Source organism: Engystomops pustulosus, chromosome 5 (genome assembly GCF_040894005.1).
Source record: "Engystomops pustulosus chromosome 5, aEngPut4.maternal, whole genome shotgun sequence".
Taxonomy (NCBI): domain Eukaryota; kingdom Metazoa; phylum Chordata; class Amphibia; order Anura; family Leptodactylidae; genus Engystomops; species Engystomops pustulosus.
In genome coordinates, this window is record NC_092415.1 from 4,918,640 (window position 1) to 4,934,156 (window position 15,517).

The 15,517-nt window shown below is 39.4% G+C and overlaps 1 protein-coding gene across 5 annotated transcripts in view; it reads right to left on the reverse strand.

The window, feature by feature from the left end:
• The window catches only part of OPLAH (5-oxoprolinase, ATP-hydrolysing), a 53,005-nt gene that overhangs the window by 5,069 nt on the left and 32,419 nt on the right, over window positions 1-15,517 (reverse strand). For all 5 annotated transcript variants that reach the window (XM_072151074.1, XM_072151073.1, XM_072151071.1 and 2 more), the window contains 7 exons: window positions 14,548-14,699; window positions 14,297-14,457; window positions 13,264-13,365; window positions 12,887-13,061; window positions 10,396-10,580; window positions 1,072-1,218; window positions 852-986 (listed from right to left, as the gene is read on the reverse strand). In XM_072151074.1, the coding sequence (XP_072007175.1) occupies window positions 852-986; window positions 1,072-1,218; window positions 10,396-10,580; window positions 12,887-13,061; window positions 13,264-13,365; window positions 14,297-14,457; window positions 14,548-14,699 (1,057 nt within the window). The remainder of the gene's footprint in view (window positions 1-851; window positions 987-1,071; window positions 1,219-10,395; window positions 10,581-12,886; window positions 13,062-13,263; window positions 13,366-14,296; window positions 14,458-14,547; window positions 14,700-15,517) is intronic.

Genomic DNA, 15,517 nt, shown 5'->3' on the forward strand with positions numbered 1-15,517 from the left:
CAGTATTTATCCCCCCAAATTCAATGTGACATTTGTAAATTGTGCATCCCACCAAAAAAAAAAAAAAAAAACTCAAAAAGATTGATGAGCACCAAGATTGTACAAATAAAAACTACAGGTCTTTACACAAAAAACAAGCCCTCACACAGACACAATGATAACTAATTTTTCGAGTTATGGAAAGAGACAATGCAATAAAGTTTTCTTTGTCCAAAAAAGATCTCACAGTGCAAACGTAAATTTATATAAAATACTTATATTTACACATTTGGCGACTTGTGATTTGTATCAACACCGGGGAAAAGTTTCTTTTATTTGTGTTGTGCAATAAAAAAAAATTTTATTACATAAAAAGAAAAAAAAAAATCCGATTTGAAGACTTTTTTTTTAAATTATACTGGACTGAAAGTGTGGACACGTTCATAAAATGCAAATTGGGCTTTTAAAAACAGTGTGTCCTACAAAAAACAAGACCCCCTACAGCTAAAGCAACCACAAAAAAAAAAAAAAAAAAATAGCTTGTAGAAGGCAATCGGTGAAAAACACAAACAAGGCCAGAGAATTAATGTAGAAAACAGGTGTGGTAGTATGGAGTTAAGGAAAACCAGACTGTGGAGTCAGATGGGTGGGATCACCTTGGGACAGTGGCTCCGCCCATGTGACACAAGAGATCAGAGAGTGATTGATTACTCAAGAAGGGTGAGTAATAGGGGAAAAAAAAGACTCGGGGGAGAAAGGATGTAATGAGTTGGGGATGGAGGAGATGAATTGCAGTACCGGTTGTAGCCTGGGGCAGGGGAGGCGCTATTACTTTACTTATTAGTTGTTATTCCTGAATTTCAGCTCCTGACCTGGTTCAGAGGAATATCTTGTCCCACCATGCAGCGCAGGCAGTAGATGAGGGCGGAGAGGGTGATGGCGCGGGGGGCGTTACAGTTCCCAAACACTTCATATCCCGAACCGGAGAAATCAAACACTGCACTTCCCTGACACAAAGGGAACAAAGACAAATTATAGAAGGAAAGACGTCCAAACAAAAGTCATACAAGAGAAACGTGTACAAGGTGTTACCTCGTCCTTCTGTATCGTCACCTTCAGCTTAATAGGAGAACCATCATCCATATAATCCACAGACTCCACCTCCAGTGCACCCGACTGCTCCTCCCACCGCACCGCAAACTGCCTCAGCATCTCCCGCACTGCCACCTCCGCGTTATTCTAGGGAGACACAGACCATGTATTGTAATGTACCCCGTCATCTACACTACGGGGGCAGTATTATAGTAGTTATATTCCTGTACATAGGGGGCAGTATTATAGTAGTTATATTCTTGTACATAGGGGGCAGTATTATAGTAGTTATATTCTTGTACATAGGAGGCAGTATTATAGTAGTTATATTCCTGTACATAGGGGGCAGTATTATAGTAGTTATATTCTTGTACATAGGGGGCAGTATTATAGTAGTTATATTCCTGTACATAGGGGGCAGTATTATAGTAGTTATATTCTTGTACATAGGGGGCAGTATTATAGTAGTTATATTATTGTACATAGGGGGCAGTATTATAGTAGTTATATCCATGTACATAGGGGGCAGTATTATAGTAGTTATATTCCTGTACATAGGGGGCAGTATTATAGTAGTTATATTATTGTAGATAGGGGGCAGTATTATAGTAGTTATATTATTGTACATAGGGGGCAGTATTATAGTAGTTATATCCATGTACATAGGGGGCAGTATTATAGTAGTTATATTCCTGTACATAGGGGGCAGTATTATAGTAGTTATATTCTTGTACATAGGGGGCAGTATTATAGTAGTTATATTCTTGTACATAGGAGGCCGTATTATAGTAGTTATATTCCTGTACATAGGGGGCAGTATTATAGTAGTTATATCCCTGTACATAGGGGGCAGTATTATAGAAATTATATTCCTGTACATAGGGGGCAGTATTATAGTAGTTATATTCCTGTACATAGGGGGCAGTATTATAGTAGTTATATTGCTGTACAAAAGGGGCAGTATTATAGTAGTTATATTCTTGTACATAGGGGCAGTATTATAGTAGTTATATTCTTGTACATAGGGGGCAGTATTATAGTAGTTATATTCCTGTACATAGGGGGCAGTATTATAGTAGTTATATTCTTGTACATAGGGGGCAGTATTATAGTAGTTATATTCCTGTACATAGGGGGCAGTATTATAGTAGTTATATTCCTGTACATAGGGGGCAGTATTATAGTAGTTATATTCTTGTACATAGGGGGCAGTATTATAGTAGTTATATTCTTGTACATAGGGGGCAGTATTATAGTAGTTATATTCTTGTACATAGGGGGCAGTATTATAGTAGTTATATTCTTGTACATAGGGGGCAGTATTATAGTAGTTATATTCTTGTACATAGGGGGCAGTATTATAGTAGTTATATTCTTGTACATAGGGGGCAGTATTATAGTAGTTATATTCCTGTACATAGGGGGCAGTATTATAGTAGTTATATTCTTGTACATAGGGGGCAGTATTATAGTAGTTATATTCTTGTACATAGGGGGCAGTATTATAGTAGTTATATTCTTGTACATAGGGGGCAGTATTATAGTAGTTATATTCCTGTACATAGGGGGCAGTATTATAGTAGTTATATTCCTGTACATAGGGGGCAGTATTATAGTAGTTATATTCTTGTACATAGGGGGCAGTATTATAGTAGTTATATTCTTGTACATAGGGGGCAGTATTATAGTAGTTATATTCCTGTACATAGGGGGCAGTATTATAGTAGATATATTCCTGTACATAGAGGCAGTATTATGGTAGTTATATTCTTGTACATAGGAGGCAGTATTATAGTAGTTATATTCTTGTACATAGGGGGCAGTATTATAGTAGTTATATTCCTGTACATAGGGGGCAGTATTATAGTAGTTATATTCTTGTACATAGGGGGCAGTATTATAGTAGTTATATTCCTGTACATAGGGGGCAGTATTATAGGAGTTATATTCCTGTACATAGGGAGCAGTATTATAGTAGTTATATTCCTGTACATAGGGGGCAGTATTATAGTAGTTATATTCTTGTACATAGGGGGCAGTATTATAGTAGGTATATTCTTGTACATAGGGGGCAGTATTATAGTAGTTATATTCTTGTACATAGGGGGCAGTATTATAATAGTTATATTCCTGTACATAGGGGGCAGTATTATAATAGTTATATTCTTGTACATAGGGGGCAGTATTATAGTAGTTATATTCTTGTACATAGGGGGCAGTATTATAGTAGTTATATTCTTGTACATAGGGGGCAGTATTATAGTAGTTATATTCTTGTACATAGGGGCAGTATTATAGTAGGTATATTCTTGTACATAGGGGGCAGTATTATAGTAGTTATATTCTTGTACATAGGGGGCAGTATTATAGTAGTTATATTCTTGTACATAGGGGGCAGTATTATAGTAGTTATATTCTTGTACATAGGGGGCAGTATTATAGTAGTTATATTCCTGTACATAGGGGGCAGTATTATAGCAGTTATATTCCTGTACATAGAGGGCAGTATTATAGTAGTTATATTCCTGTACATAGGGGGCAGTATTATAGTAGTTATATTCTTGTACATAGGGGGCAGTATTATAGTAGTTATATTCCTGTACATAGGGGGCAGTATTATAGTAGTTATATTCCTGTACATAGGGGGCAGTATTATAGTAGTTATATTCTTGTACATAGGGGGCAGTATTATAGTAGTTATATTCTTGTACATAGGGGGCAGTATTATAGTAGTTATATTCCTGTACATAGGGGGCAGTATTATAGGAGTTATATTCTTGTACATAGGGAGCAGTATTATAGTAGTTATATTCCTGTACATAGGGGGCAGTATTATAGTAGTTATATTCTTGTACATAGGGGGCAGTATTATAGTAGGTATATTCTTGTACATAGGGGGCAGTATTATAGTAGTTATATTCTTGTACATAGGGGGCAGTATTATAATAGTTATATTCCTGTACATAGGGGGCAGTATTATAATAGTTATATTCTTGTACATAGGGGGCAGTATTATAGTAGTTATATTCTTGTACATAGGGGGCAGTATTATAGTAGTTATATTCTTGTACATAGGGGGCAGTATTATAGTAGTTATATTCTTGTACATAGGGGCAGTATTATAGTAGGTATATTCTTGTACATAGGGGGCAGTATTATAGTAGTTATATTCTTGTACATAGGGGGCAGTATTATAGTAGTTATATTCTTGTACATAGGGGGCAGTATTATAGTAGTTATATTCTTGTACATAGGGGGCAGTATTATAGTAGTTATATTCCTGTACATAGGGGGCAGTATTATAGTAGTTATATTCTTGTACATAGGGGGCAGTATTATAGTAGTTATATTCTTGTACATAGGAGGCAGTATTATAGTAGTTATATTCCTGTACATAGGGGGCAGTATTATAGTAGTTATATTCTTGTACATAGGGGGCAGTATTATAGTAGTTATATTCCTGTACATAGAGGGCAGTATTATAGTAGTTATATTCCTGTACATAGGGGGCAGTATTATAGTAGTTATATTCCTGTACATAGGGGGCAGTATTATAGTAGTTATATTCTTGTACATAGGGGGCAGTATTATAGTAGTTATATTCTTGTACATAGGAGGCAGTATTATAGTAGTTATATTCCTGTACATAGGGGGCAGTATTATAGTAGTTATATTCTTGTACATAGGGGACAGTATTATAGTAGTTATATTCCTGTACATAGAGGGCAGTATTATAGTAGTTATATTCCTGTACATAGGGGGCAGTATTATAGTAGTTATATTCTTGTACATAGGGGGCAGTATTATAGTAGCTATATTCTTGTACATAGGGGGCAGTATTATAGTAGTTATATTCCTGTACATAGGGGACAGTATTATAGTAGTTATATTCCTGTACATAGGGGGCAGTATTATAGTAGTTATATTCTTGTACATAGGGGGCAGTATTATAGTAGTTATATTATTGTACATAGGGGGCAGTATTATAGTAGTTATATTCTGTACATAGGGGGCAGTATTATAGTAGTTATATTCTTGTACATAGGGGGCAGTATTATAGTAGTTATATTCCTGTACATAGGGGGCAGTATTATAGTAGTTATATTCCTGTACATAGGGGGCAGTATTATAGTAGTTATATTCTTGTACATAGGGGGCAGTATTATAGTAGTTATATTCCTGTACATAGAGGGCAGTATTATAGTAGTTATATAACTGTACATAGGGGGCAGTATTATAGTAGTTATATTCCTGTACATAGAGGGCAGTATTATAGTAGTTATATTCCTGTACATAGGGGGCAGTATTATAGTAGTTATATTCTTGTACATAGGGGGCAGTATTATAGTAGCTATATTCTTGTACATAGGGGGCAGTATTATAGTAGTTATATTCCTGTACATAGGGGACAGTATTATAGTAGTTATATTCCTGTACATAGGGGGCAGTATTATAGTAGTTATATTATTGTAGATAGGGGGCAGTATTATAGTAGTTATATTATTGTACATAGGGGGCAGTATTATAGTAGTTATATCCATGTACATAGGGGGCAGTATTATAGTAGTTATATTCCTGTACATAGGGGGCAGTATTATAGTAGTTATATTATTGTAGATAGGGGGCAGTATTATAGTAGTTATATTATTGTACATAGGGGGCAGTATTATAGTAGTTATATTCCTGTACATAGGGGGCAGTATTATAGTAGATATATTCCTGTACATAGGGGCAGTATTATGGTAGTTATATTCTTGTACATAGGAGGCAGTATTATAGTAGTTATATTATTGTACATAGGGGGCAGTATTATAGTAGTTATATCCATGTACATAGGGGGCAGTATTATAGTAGTTATATTCCTGTACATAGGGGGCAGTATTATAGTAGTTATATTCTTGTACATAGGGGGCAGTATTATAGTAGTTATATTCTTGTACATAGGAGGCCGTATTATAGTAGTTATATTCCTGTACATAGGGGGCAGTATTATAGTAGTTATATCCCTGTACATAGGGGGCAGTATTATAGAAATTATATTCCTGTACATAGGGGGCAGTATTATAGTAGTTATATTCCTGTACATAGGGGGCAGTATTATAGTAGTTATATTGCTGTACAAAAGGGGCAGTATTATAGTAGTTATATTCTTGTACATAGGGGCAGTATTATAGTAGTTATATTCTTGTACATAGGGGGCAGTATTATAGTAGTTATATTCCTGTACATAGGGGGCAGTATTATAGTAGTTATATTCTTGTACATAGGGGGCAGTATTATAGTAGTTATATTCCTGTACATAGGGGGCAGTATTATAGTAGTTATATTCTTGTACATAGGGGGCAGTATTATAGTAGTTATATTCTTGTACATAGGGGGCAGTATTATAGTAGTTATATTCTTGTACATAGGGGGCAGTATTATAGTAGTTATATTCTTGTACATAGGGGGCAGTATTATAGTAGTTATATTCTTGTACATAGGGGGCAGTATTATAGTAGTTATATTCTTGTACATAGGGGGCAGTATTATAGTAGTTATATTCCTGTACATAGGGGGCAGTATTATAGTAGTTATATTCTTGTACATAGGGGGCAGTATTATAGTAGTTATATTCTTGTACATAGGGGGCAGTATTATAGTAGTTATATTCTTGTACATAGGGGGCAGTATTATAGTAGTTATATTCCTGTACATAGGGGGCAGTATTATAGTAGTTATATTCCTGTACATAGGGGGCAGTATTATAGTAGTTATATTCTTGTACATAGGGGGCAGTATTATAGTAGTTATATTCTTGTACATAGGGGGCAGTATTATAGTAGTTATATTCCTGTACATAGGGGGCAGTATTATAGTAGATATATTCCTGTACATAGGGGCAGTATTATGGTAGTTATATTCTTGTACATAGGAGGCAGTATTATAGTAGTTATATTCTTGTACATAGGGGGCAGTATTATAGTAGTTATATTCCTGTACATAGGGGGCAGTATTATAGTAGTTATATTCTTGTACATAGGGGGCAGTATTATAGTAGTTATATTCCTGTACATAGGGGGCAGTATTATAGGAGTTATATTCCTGTACATAGGGAGCAGTATTATAGTAGTTATATTCCTGTACATAGGGGGCAGTATTATAGTAGTTATATTCTTGTACATAGGGGGCAGTATTATAGTAGGTATATTCTTGTACATAGGGGGCAGTATTATAGTAGTTATATTCTTGTACATAGGGGGCAGTATTATAATAGTTATATTCCTGTACATAGGGGGCAGTATTATAATAGTTATATTCTTGTACATAGGGGGCAGTATTATAGTAGTTATATTCTTGTACATAGGGGGCAGTATTATAGTAGTTATATTCTTGTACATAGGGGGCAGTATTATAGTAGTTATATTCTTGTACATAGGGGCAGTATTATAGTAGGTATATTCTTGTACATAGGGGGCAGTATTATAGTAGTTATATTCTTGTACATAGGGGGCAGTATTATAGTAGTTATATTCTTGTACATAGGGGGCAGTATTATAGTAGTTATATTCCTGTACATAGGGGGCAGTATTATAGCAGTTATATTCCTGTACATAGAGGGCAGTATTATAGTAGTTATATTCCTGTACATAGGGGGCAGTATTATAGTAGTTATATTCTTGTACATAGGGGGCAGTATTATAGTAGTTATATCCTTGTACATAGGGGGCAGTATTATAGTAGTTATATTCCTGTACATAGGGGGCAGTATTATAGTAGTTATATTCTTGTACATAGGGGGCAGTATTATAGTAGTTATATTCTTGTACATAGGGGGCAGTATTATAGTAGTTATATTCTTGTACATAGGGGGCAGTATTATAGTAGTTATATTCCTGTACATAGGGGGCAGTATTATAGTAGTTATATTCCTGTACATAGGGGGCAGTATTATAGTAGTTATATTCTTGTACATAGGGGGCAGTATTATAGTAGTTATATTCTTGTACATAGGGGGCAGTATTATAGTAGTTATATTCCTGTACATAGGGGGCAGTATTATAGGAGTTATATTCTTGTACATAGGGAGCAGTATTATAGTAGTTATATTCCTGTACATAGGGGGCAGTATTATAGTAGTTATATTCTTGTACATAGGGGGCAGTATTATAGTAGTTATATTCTTGTACATAGGGGGCAGTATTATAGTAGTTATATTCTTGTACATAGGGGGCAGTATTATAATAGTTATATTCCTGTACATAGGGGGCAGTATTATAATAGTTATATTCTTGTACATAGGGGGCAGTATTATAGTAGTTATATTCTTGTACATAGGGGGCAGTATTATAGTAGTTATATTCTTGTACATAGGGGGCAGTATTATAGTAGTTATATTCTTGTACATAGGGGCAGTATTATAGTAGGTATATTCTTGTACATAGGGGGCAGTATTATAGTAGTTATATTCTTGTACATAGGGGGCAGTATTATAGTAGTTATATTCTTGTACATAGGGGGCAGTATTATAGTAGTTATATTCTTGTACATAGGGGGCAGTATTATAGTAGTTATATTCCTGTACATAGGGGGCAGTATTATAGCAGTTATATTCCTGTACATAGAGGGCAGTATTATAGTAGTTATATTCCTGTACATAGGGGGCAGTATTATAGTAGTTATATTCTTGTACATAGGGGGCAGTATTATAGTAGTTATATTCTTGTACATAGGGGGCAGTATTATAGTAGTTATATTCTTGTACATAGGGGGCAGTATTATAGTAGTTATATTCCTGTACATAGGGGGCAGTATTATAGCAGTTATATTCCTGTACATAGAGGGCAGTATTATAGTAGTTATATTCCTGTACATAGGGGGCAGTATTATAGTAGTTATATTCTTGTACATAGGGGGCAGTATTATAGTAGTTATATTCTTGTACATAGGGGGCAGTATTATAGTAGTTATATTCTTGTACATAGGGGGCAGTATTATAGTAGTTATATTCTTGTACATAGGGGGCAGTATTATAGTAGTTATATTCCTGTACATAGGGGGCAGTATTATAGCAGTTATATTCCTGTACATAGAGGGCAGTATTATAGTAGTTATATTCCTGTATATAGGGGGCAGTATTATAGTAGTTATATTCTTGTACATAGGGGGCAGTATTATAGTAGTTATATTCTTGTACATAGGGGGCAGTATTATAGTAGTTATATTCTTGTACATAGGGGGCAGTATTATAGTAGTTATATTCCTGTACACAGGGGGCAGTATTATAGTAGTTATATTCTTGTACATAGGAGGCAGTATTATAGTAGTTATATTCTTGTACATAGGGGGCAGTATTATAGTAGATATATTCTTGTACATAGGGGTCAGTATTATAGTAGTTATATTCCTGTACATAGGGGGCAGTATTATAGTAGTTATATTCTTGTACATAGGGGGCAGTATTATAGTAGTTATATTCTTGTACATAGGGGGCAGTATTATAGTAGTTATATTCTTGTACATAGGAGGCAGTATTATAGTAGTTATATTCTTGTACATAGGGGGCAGTATTATAGTAGATATATTCTTGTACATAGGGGGCAGTATTATAGTAGTTATATTCCTGTACATAGGGGGCAGTATTATAGTAGATATATTCCTGTACATAGGGGGCAGTATTATAGTAGTTATATTCCTGTACATAGGGGGCAGTATTATAGTAGTTATATTCCAGTACATAGGGGGCAGTATTATAGTAGTTATATTCCTGTACATAGGGAGCAGTATTATAGTAGTTATATTCCTGTACATAGGGGGCAGTATTATAGTAGTTATATTCCTGTACATAGGGGGCAGTATTATAGTAGATATATTCTTGTACATAGGGGTCAGTATTATAGTAGTTATATTCCTGTACATAGGGGGCAGTATTATAGTAGTTATAGACTTGTACAAGATAGTATAACTGAAGTTCAAAAATCAGACATATAAGACTGATATAACATACTAAGGCTGCATTCACACGACCGCAAGGGGGACGTATATACAGCCGATATACGTGCCCCATAGACGGCAATGGGCGTGCGGCACCGTACTGCTCCGTGCCCCGTGAAAAAATAGGACATGTCCTATTTTTTCAGGGCATACGGAGCCGTGCGCCATATATCCCTATGGAGAGGGGCGGGGGTGAGCAGCGCTCTCCCCCTCCTCCTCTCCCCGCACGCTGCCGTGTGCCCGCCGTGCTACGGTACGGCGGCACCAGTCGTGTGAATGCAGCCTAAAACAGTTATAAAATATGAGTTAGTATTTACAATACCTGCTAATGTCCTGAGCTTAGATACTGACCTGTATATGAGCCATGTACGCTTGTACCACTTCCAGGCTGTAGATGTCAATTAACTCATTTACCAACTGAATTCCCTTCTGATTGGCTGCGACTTGCGCTCGGAGGTCTGATAAATTGTCATGGAGATTACGGGTCCCGCTGCTGCCAGGGATGAGTCCTGGAGCCATCAGAGCCTCAGTGACCGCTGCCAGTACATGTGTCAAAAAACGAAAACATCTCAAATAACCAAATGTAAAACTCACATGCATATTACCGCGTACAATGTTAGTGCATTAAATATGTAATCCCGTATTATACCCCAGAGCTGCACTCACTATTCTGCTGCTGGTGCAGTCACTGTGTACATACATGATATTACTTATCCTGTACTGATCCTGAGTTACACCCTGTATCATACCCCAGAGCTGCACTCACTATTCTGCTGCTGGTGCAGTCACTGTGTACATACATGACATTACTTATCCTGTACTGATCCTGAGTTACATCCTGTATTATACCCCAGAGCTGCACTCACTATTCTGCTGCTGGTGCAGTCACTGTGTACATACATGATATTACTTATCCTGTACTGATCCTGAGTTACATCCTGTATTATACCCCAGAGCTGCACTCACTATTCTGCTGCTGGTGCAGTCACTGTACATACATGATATTACTTATCCTGTACTGATCCTGAGTTACATCCTGTATTATACCCCAGAGCTGCACTCACGATTCTGCTGCTGGTGCAGTCACTGTACATACATGACATTACTTATCCTGTACTGATCCTGAGTTACATCCTGTATTATACTCCAGAGCTGCACTCACTATTCTGCTGCTGGTGCAGTCACTGTGTACATACATGGCATTACTTATCCTGTACTGATCCTGAGTTACATCCTGTATTATACCCCAGAGCTGCACTCACTATTCTGCTGCTGGTGCAGTCACTGTGTACATACATGACATTCCTGTACTGATCCTGAGTTACATCCTGTATTATACTCCAGAGCTGCACTCACTATTCAGCTGCTGGTGCAGTCACTGTGTACATACATGACATTACTTATCCTGTACTGATCCTGAGTTACATCCTGTATTATACCCCAGAGCTGCACTCACTATTCTGCTGCTGGTGCAGTCACTGTGTACATACATGACATTACTTATCCTGTACTGATCCTGAGTTACATCCTGTATTATACTCCAGAGCTGCACTCACTATTCTGCTGCTGGTGCAGTCACTGTGTACATACATGACATTACTTATCCTGTACTGATCCTGAGTTACATCCTGTATTATACCCCAGAGCTGCACTCACTATTCTGCTGCTGGTGCAGTCACTGTGTACATACATGACATTACTTATCCTGTACTGATCCTGAGTTACATCCTGTATTATACCCCAGAGCTGCACTCACTATTCTGCTGCTGGTGCAGTCACTGTGTACATACATGACATTACTTATCCTGTACTGATCCTGAGTTACATCCTGTATTATACACCAGAGCTGCACTCACTATTCTGCTGCTGGTGCAGTCACTGTGTACATACATGACATTACTTATCCTGTACTGATCCTGAGTTACATCCTGTATTATACCCCAGAGCTGCACTCACTATTGTGCTGCTGGTGCAGTCACTGTGTACATACATGACATTACTTATCCTGTACTGATCCTGAGTTACATCCTGTATTATACCCCAGAGCTGCACTCACTATTCTGCTGCTGGTGCAGTCACTGTGTACATACATGACATTACTTATCCTGTACTGATCCTGAGTTACATCCTGTATTATACCCCAGAGCTGCACTCACTATTCTGCTGCTGGTGCAGTCACTGTGTACATACATGACATTACTTATCCTGTACTGATCCTGAGTTACATCCTGTATTATACTCCAGAGCTGCACTCACTATTCTGCTGCTGGAGCAGTCACTGTGTACATACATGACATTACTTATCCTGTACTGATCCTGAGTTACATCCTGTATTATACTCCAGAGCTGCACGCACTATTCTGCTGCTGGTGCAGTCACTGTGTACATACATGACATTACTTATCCTGTACTGATCCCGAGTTACATCCTGTATTATACCCCACAGCTGCACTCACTATTCTGCTGCTGGTGCAGTCACTGTGTACATACATGACATTACTTATCCTGTACTGATCCTGAGTTACATCCTGTATTATATGCAGAATAGTGAGCGCAGCTCTGGAGTACATGTCTGCTAAACACAAGACATGTGTTGAAGATTCTGAATTTCCATGTGTTTTTTAAAGATTTAGAACTGGAAATTGTAAGGCTTGAAGATATTTTCTATCAAATATCCTATAGAAGCTACAATAGATACATTGCACATAATAACATTATATCGGGCTGTTTGCCAGCGGTGGAGATGGAGGATACATATAACGGGGTCGGCCTCTGGCCCGGAGTCACAGGAGATGTTACCGTACTGAATGTTTTATACTCGGCGCATTATCCGGCCGCTCACCTTCTTCTTGGAACGTTCCCTCCTTCACAAGTTTGAAAGAAGTGAAAACGGCTCCTTCTTCCTTCAAGGATTTGGAATGTGGTGGCATAGATCCGGGGGTGATGCCCCCAATGTCAGCATGGTGCCCCCGGGAGGCCACAAAGAAAACCGGGCGGGGGGCTTCTACCCGGAACACCTGCAGGACCAAAATTAAAGGAAAGTAACAAATCTGACAATACAGTAACACAAATCATTCTGTTACTAGGGAACGACCTCAATGGTCCACCAAGGTCACATGTCGTCCCGGACCCCCTTCTCCAACCCAAAAACGACATCCTGCAGCTCCTTTAGTCGCATAACGTTGGGTGGTGGAGGGATCGATGGTGGGTAACACTCACCGGTGTGATAACGGTCAGGTCCGGCAGGTGACTGCCCCCAGCACTCGGGTGATTGCTCAGAATGACATCTCCTTCCTTCAGATTGTCTTCAAGGTTTTTAATCTAGAAAAAAAAACTAAAGTTAAAATGCATTTTCTAAACTGCACGTTGGGGGGAAAATTACACATTGGGGCTCATTTACTTACCTGGTCCAGTCGCGATCCCGCGGCTCGTTCTCCAATGCTGATTCGGGTTCTGCCAGGATTCACTAAGGTCCGTGCGCCCGATGTCCACTAGGTGTCGCTGCTGCTGCGTCCCGGTGTATGTGAGTGCTATTCTTGCAACACAATTTTTTTTTTAAATTCCGCAGTTTTTCCAAATCTGTCGGGTTTTCCGACGGCCACGCCCCGATGCGCCACAATCCGATTGCGTGCGGCAAAATCCCGGGCAATTCAGAAATATTCGGGAAACCCGACGAAAATGCGCGATTCGGACCCTTAGTAAATGAGCCCCATTGACTTAAAGTGAACCCGTCATCAGGTTTTCACCATTAAACCTAATGACGGGTTCCCACATAAGTCTTCATGCTGTGACCCATGATTTTTTTGGACGAAAAGGAATCGCTCAGATCTAACTAAAATCACTTTTTAGAAAGTTTGGAGGACTTTCCCAGGAGACTCACCGGGTCTCTCAGATCAGCTCACTCATCCCCCCACCCTGCAGGAATGAGAGGGACCATGGGATGTGTGTGATGTGCTGAAGAGAATTCCCAAGGGAGGGGGAAGTGAGGGAGCTGAGGGAGATGTTGGCTGTATGTGACTCGCTTATGAATATGCTGGACTGAGGAAGACACAGATCAGACTCAATCACATGGGGAGATAACTTTGGGAAGAGAATGTAAAAGTTCCTAGGCAGGATGCAGGGCCACCCCTAGGAATTACACCCCCCCAACACGAGTTTCCAATTATATTCTAGTGTCGTCTGTACATCACTAGAAACTTATGGTCCAAAAAGGGTTCCCTGCCCCCCACCGTCCCGTGCACCTAGACCTGACCTGAAACTGGACCGTTTCTTGCATGGCTCCTAAATGGACCGGAATATGGGGAGCGTTGGACACTAAGCCCCCGTCAGGACCAAAGAGAGCGCAGGAGAAGTCCAGGCGTTCCTTGATGTTGGTGGAGATGGCCGTTCTTTGAAGGATACGACCCATTTGTTCTGTGCAGGAAGAGGAGGAGACGTGTGAAGAATAGTGGATGTTATGAAGGTATCACGATCCCGTGACGGAGGAGAATGGAAGATACTGACCGGCGATGCTCATGAAGCGGTGGGAAAAGATGGACAGCTGGATGGTGTCGAGCTCTGGTCCAATCGCTTTCTGTTTCCCGCTCCCTACAGAGATCTGGATATCACCAAACTCCGTTATCGAGGCCGAGCAGTCCGGCTCCACCAGTACAGTACTAAAGATAGAAGCACATGTCAGGTCCAGCAGCACCTCCCCGGGATCCACCACATGGCTGATCCAACCGGAACACAAGGATTCAGGACGGGACCTGTAGCTCCTTGGTGCACACGGTACCTATACATTGTGCCTACAGGATCCACCAGTACAGTACTAAAGATAGAAGCACATGTCAGGTCCAGCAGCACCTCTCCTGGATCCACCACATGGCTGATCCAACCGGAACACAAGGATTCAGGACGTGACCTGTAGCTCCTTAGTGCACACGGTACCTATACATTGTGCCTACAGGATCCACGATGCACGGATTCATGAAGACTTCCTCTGACCAAGAGTGACCCCTCCCCCAGTGCAAGGACGGGGAGCCATAGATCAATATCCACACCCCCATTTTTGCTCCAGATTTCTACCCAGAGCCTGGGTAAAATCTCCCAAAAAATATAGTCAGTAGGATCCAGCACTGACAGACCCTACTCACCCCTGCTCTGGATATTTGGTGAAGTTGGCAATGTGTTTCTCCATGAATGGAGCAGAGCTGTGTGCGTGAGAGTGAACTGAGCAGGGTTGTGTGGGCAAGTGAGTTAAGCAGAGATGTGTGTGCATAAGTGAGCGTAGCAGAACTGCGTGTGAGAGTGAATCTAGCAGAGCTGTGTGTGAGTGAATGGAGCAGAGCTGTGTGAGTGAGAGTGAACTGAGCAGGGCTGTGTGTGCAAGAGTAAGCTTAGCAGAAATGTGTGTGTGTGTGAATGGAGCAGAGCTGTGTGTGCAAGAGTGAGTTTGGGAGAAATGAGTGTGCGCAAGAGAGTTTAGCAGAAC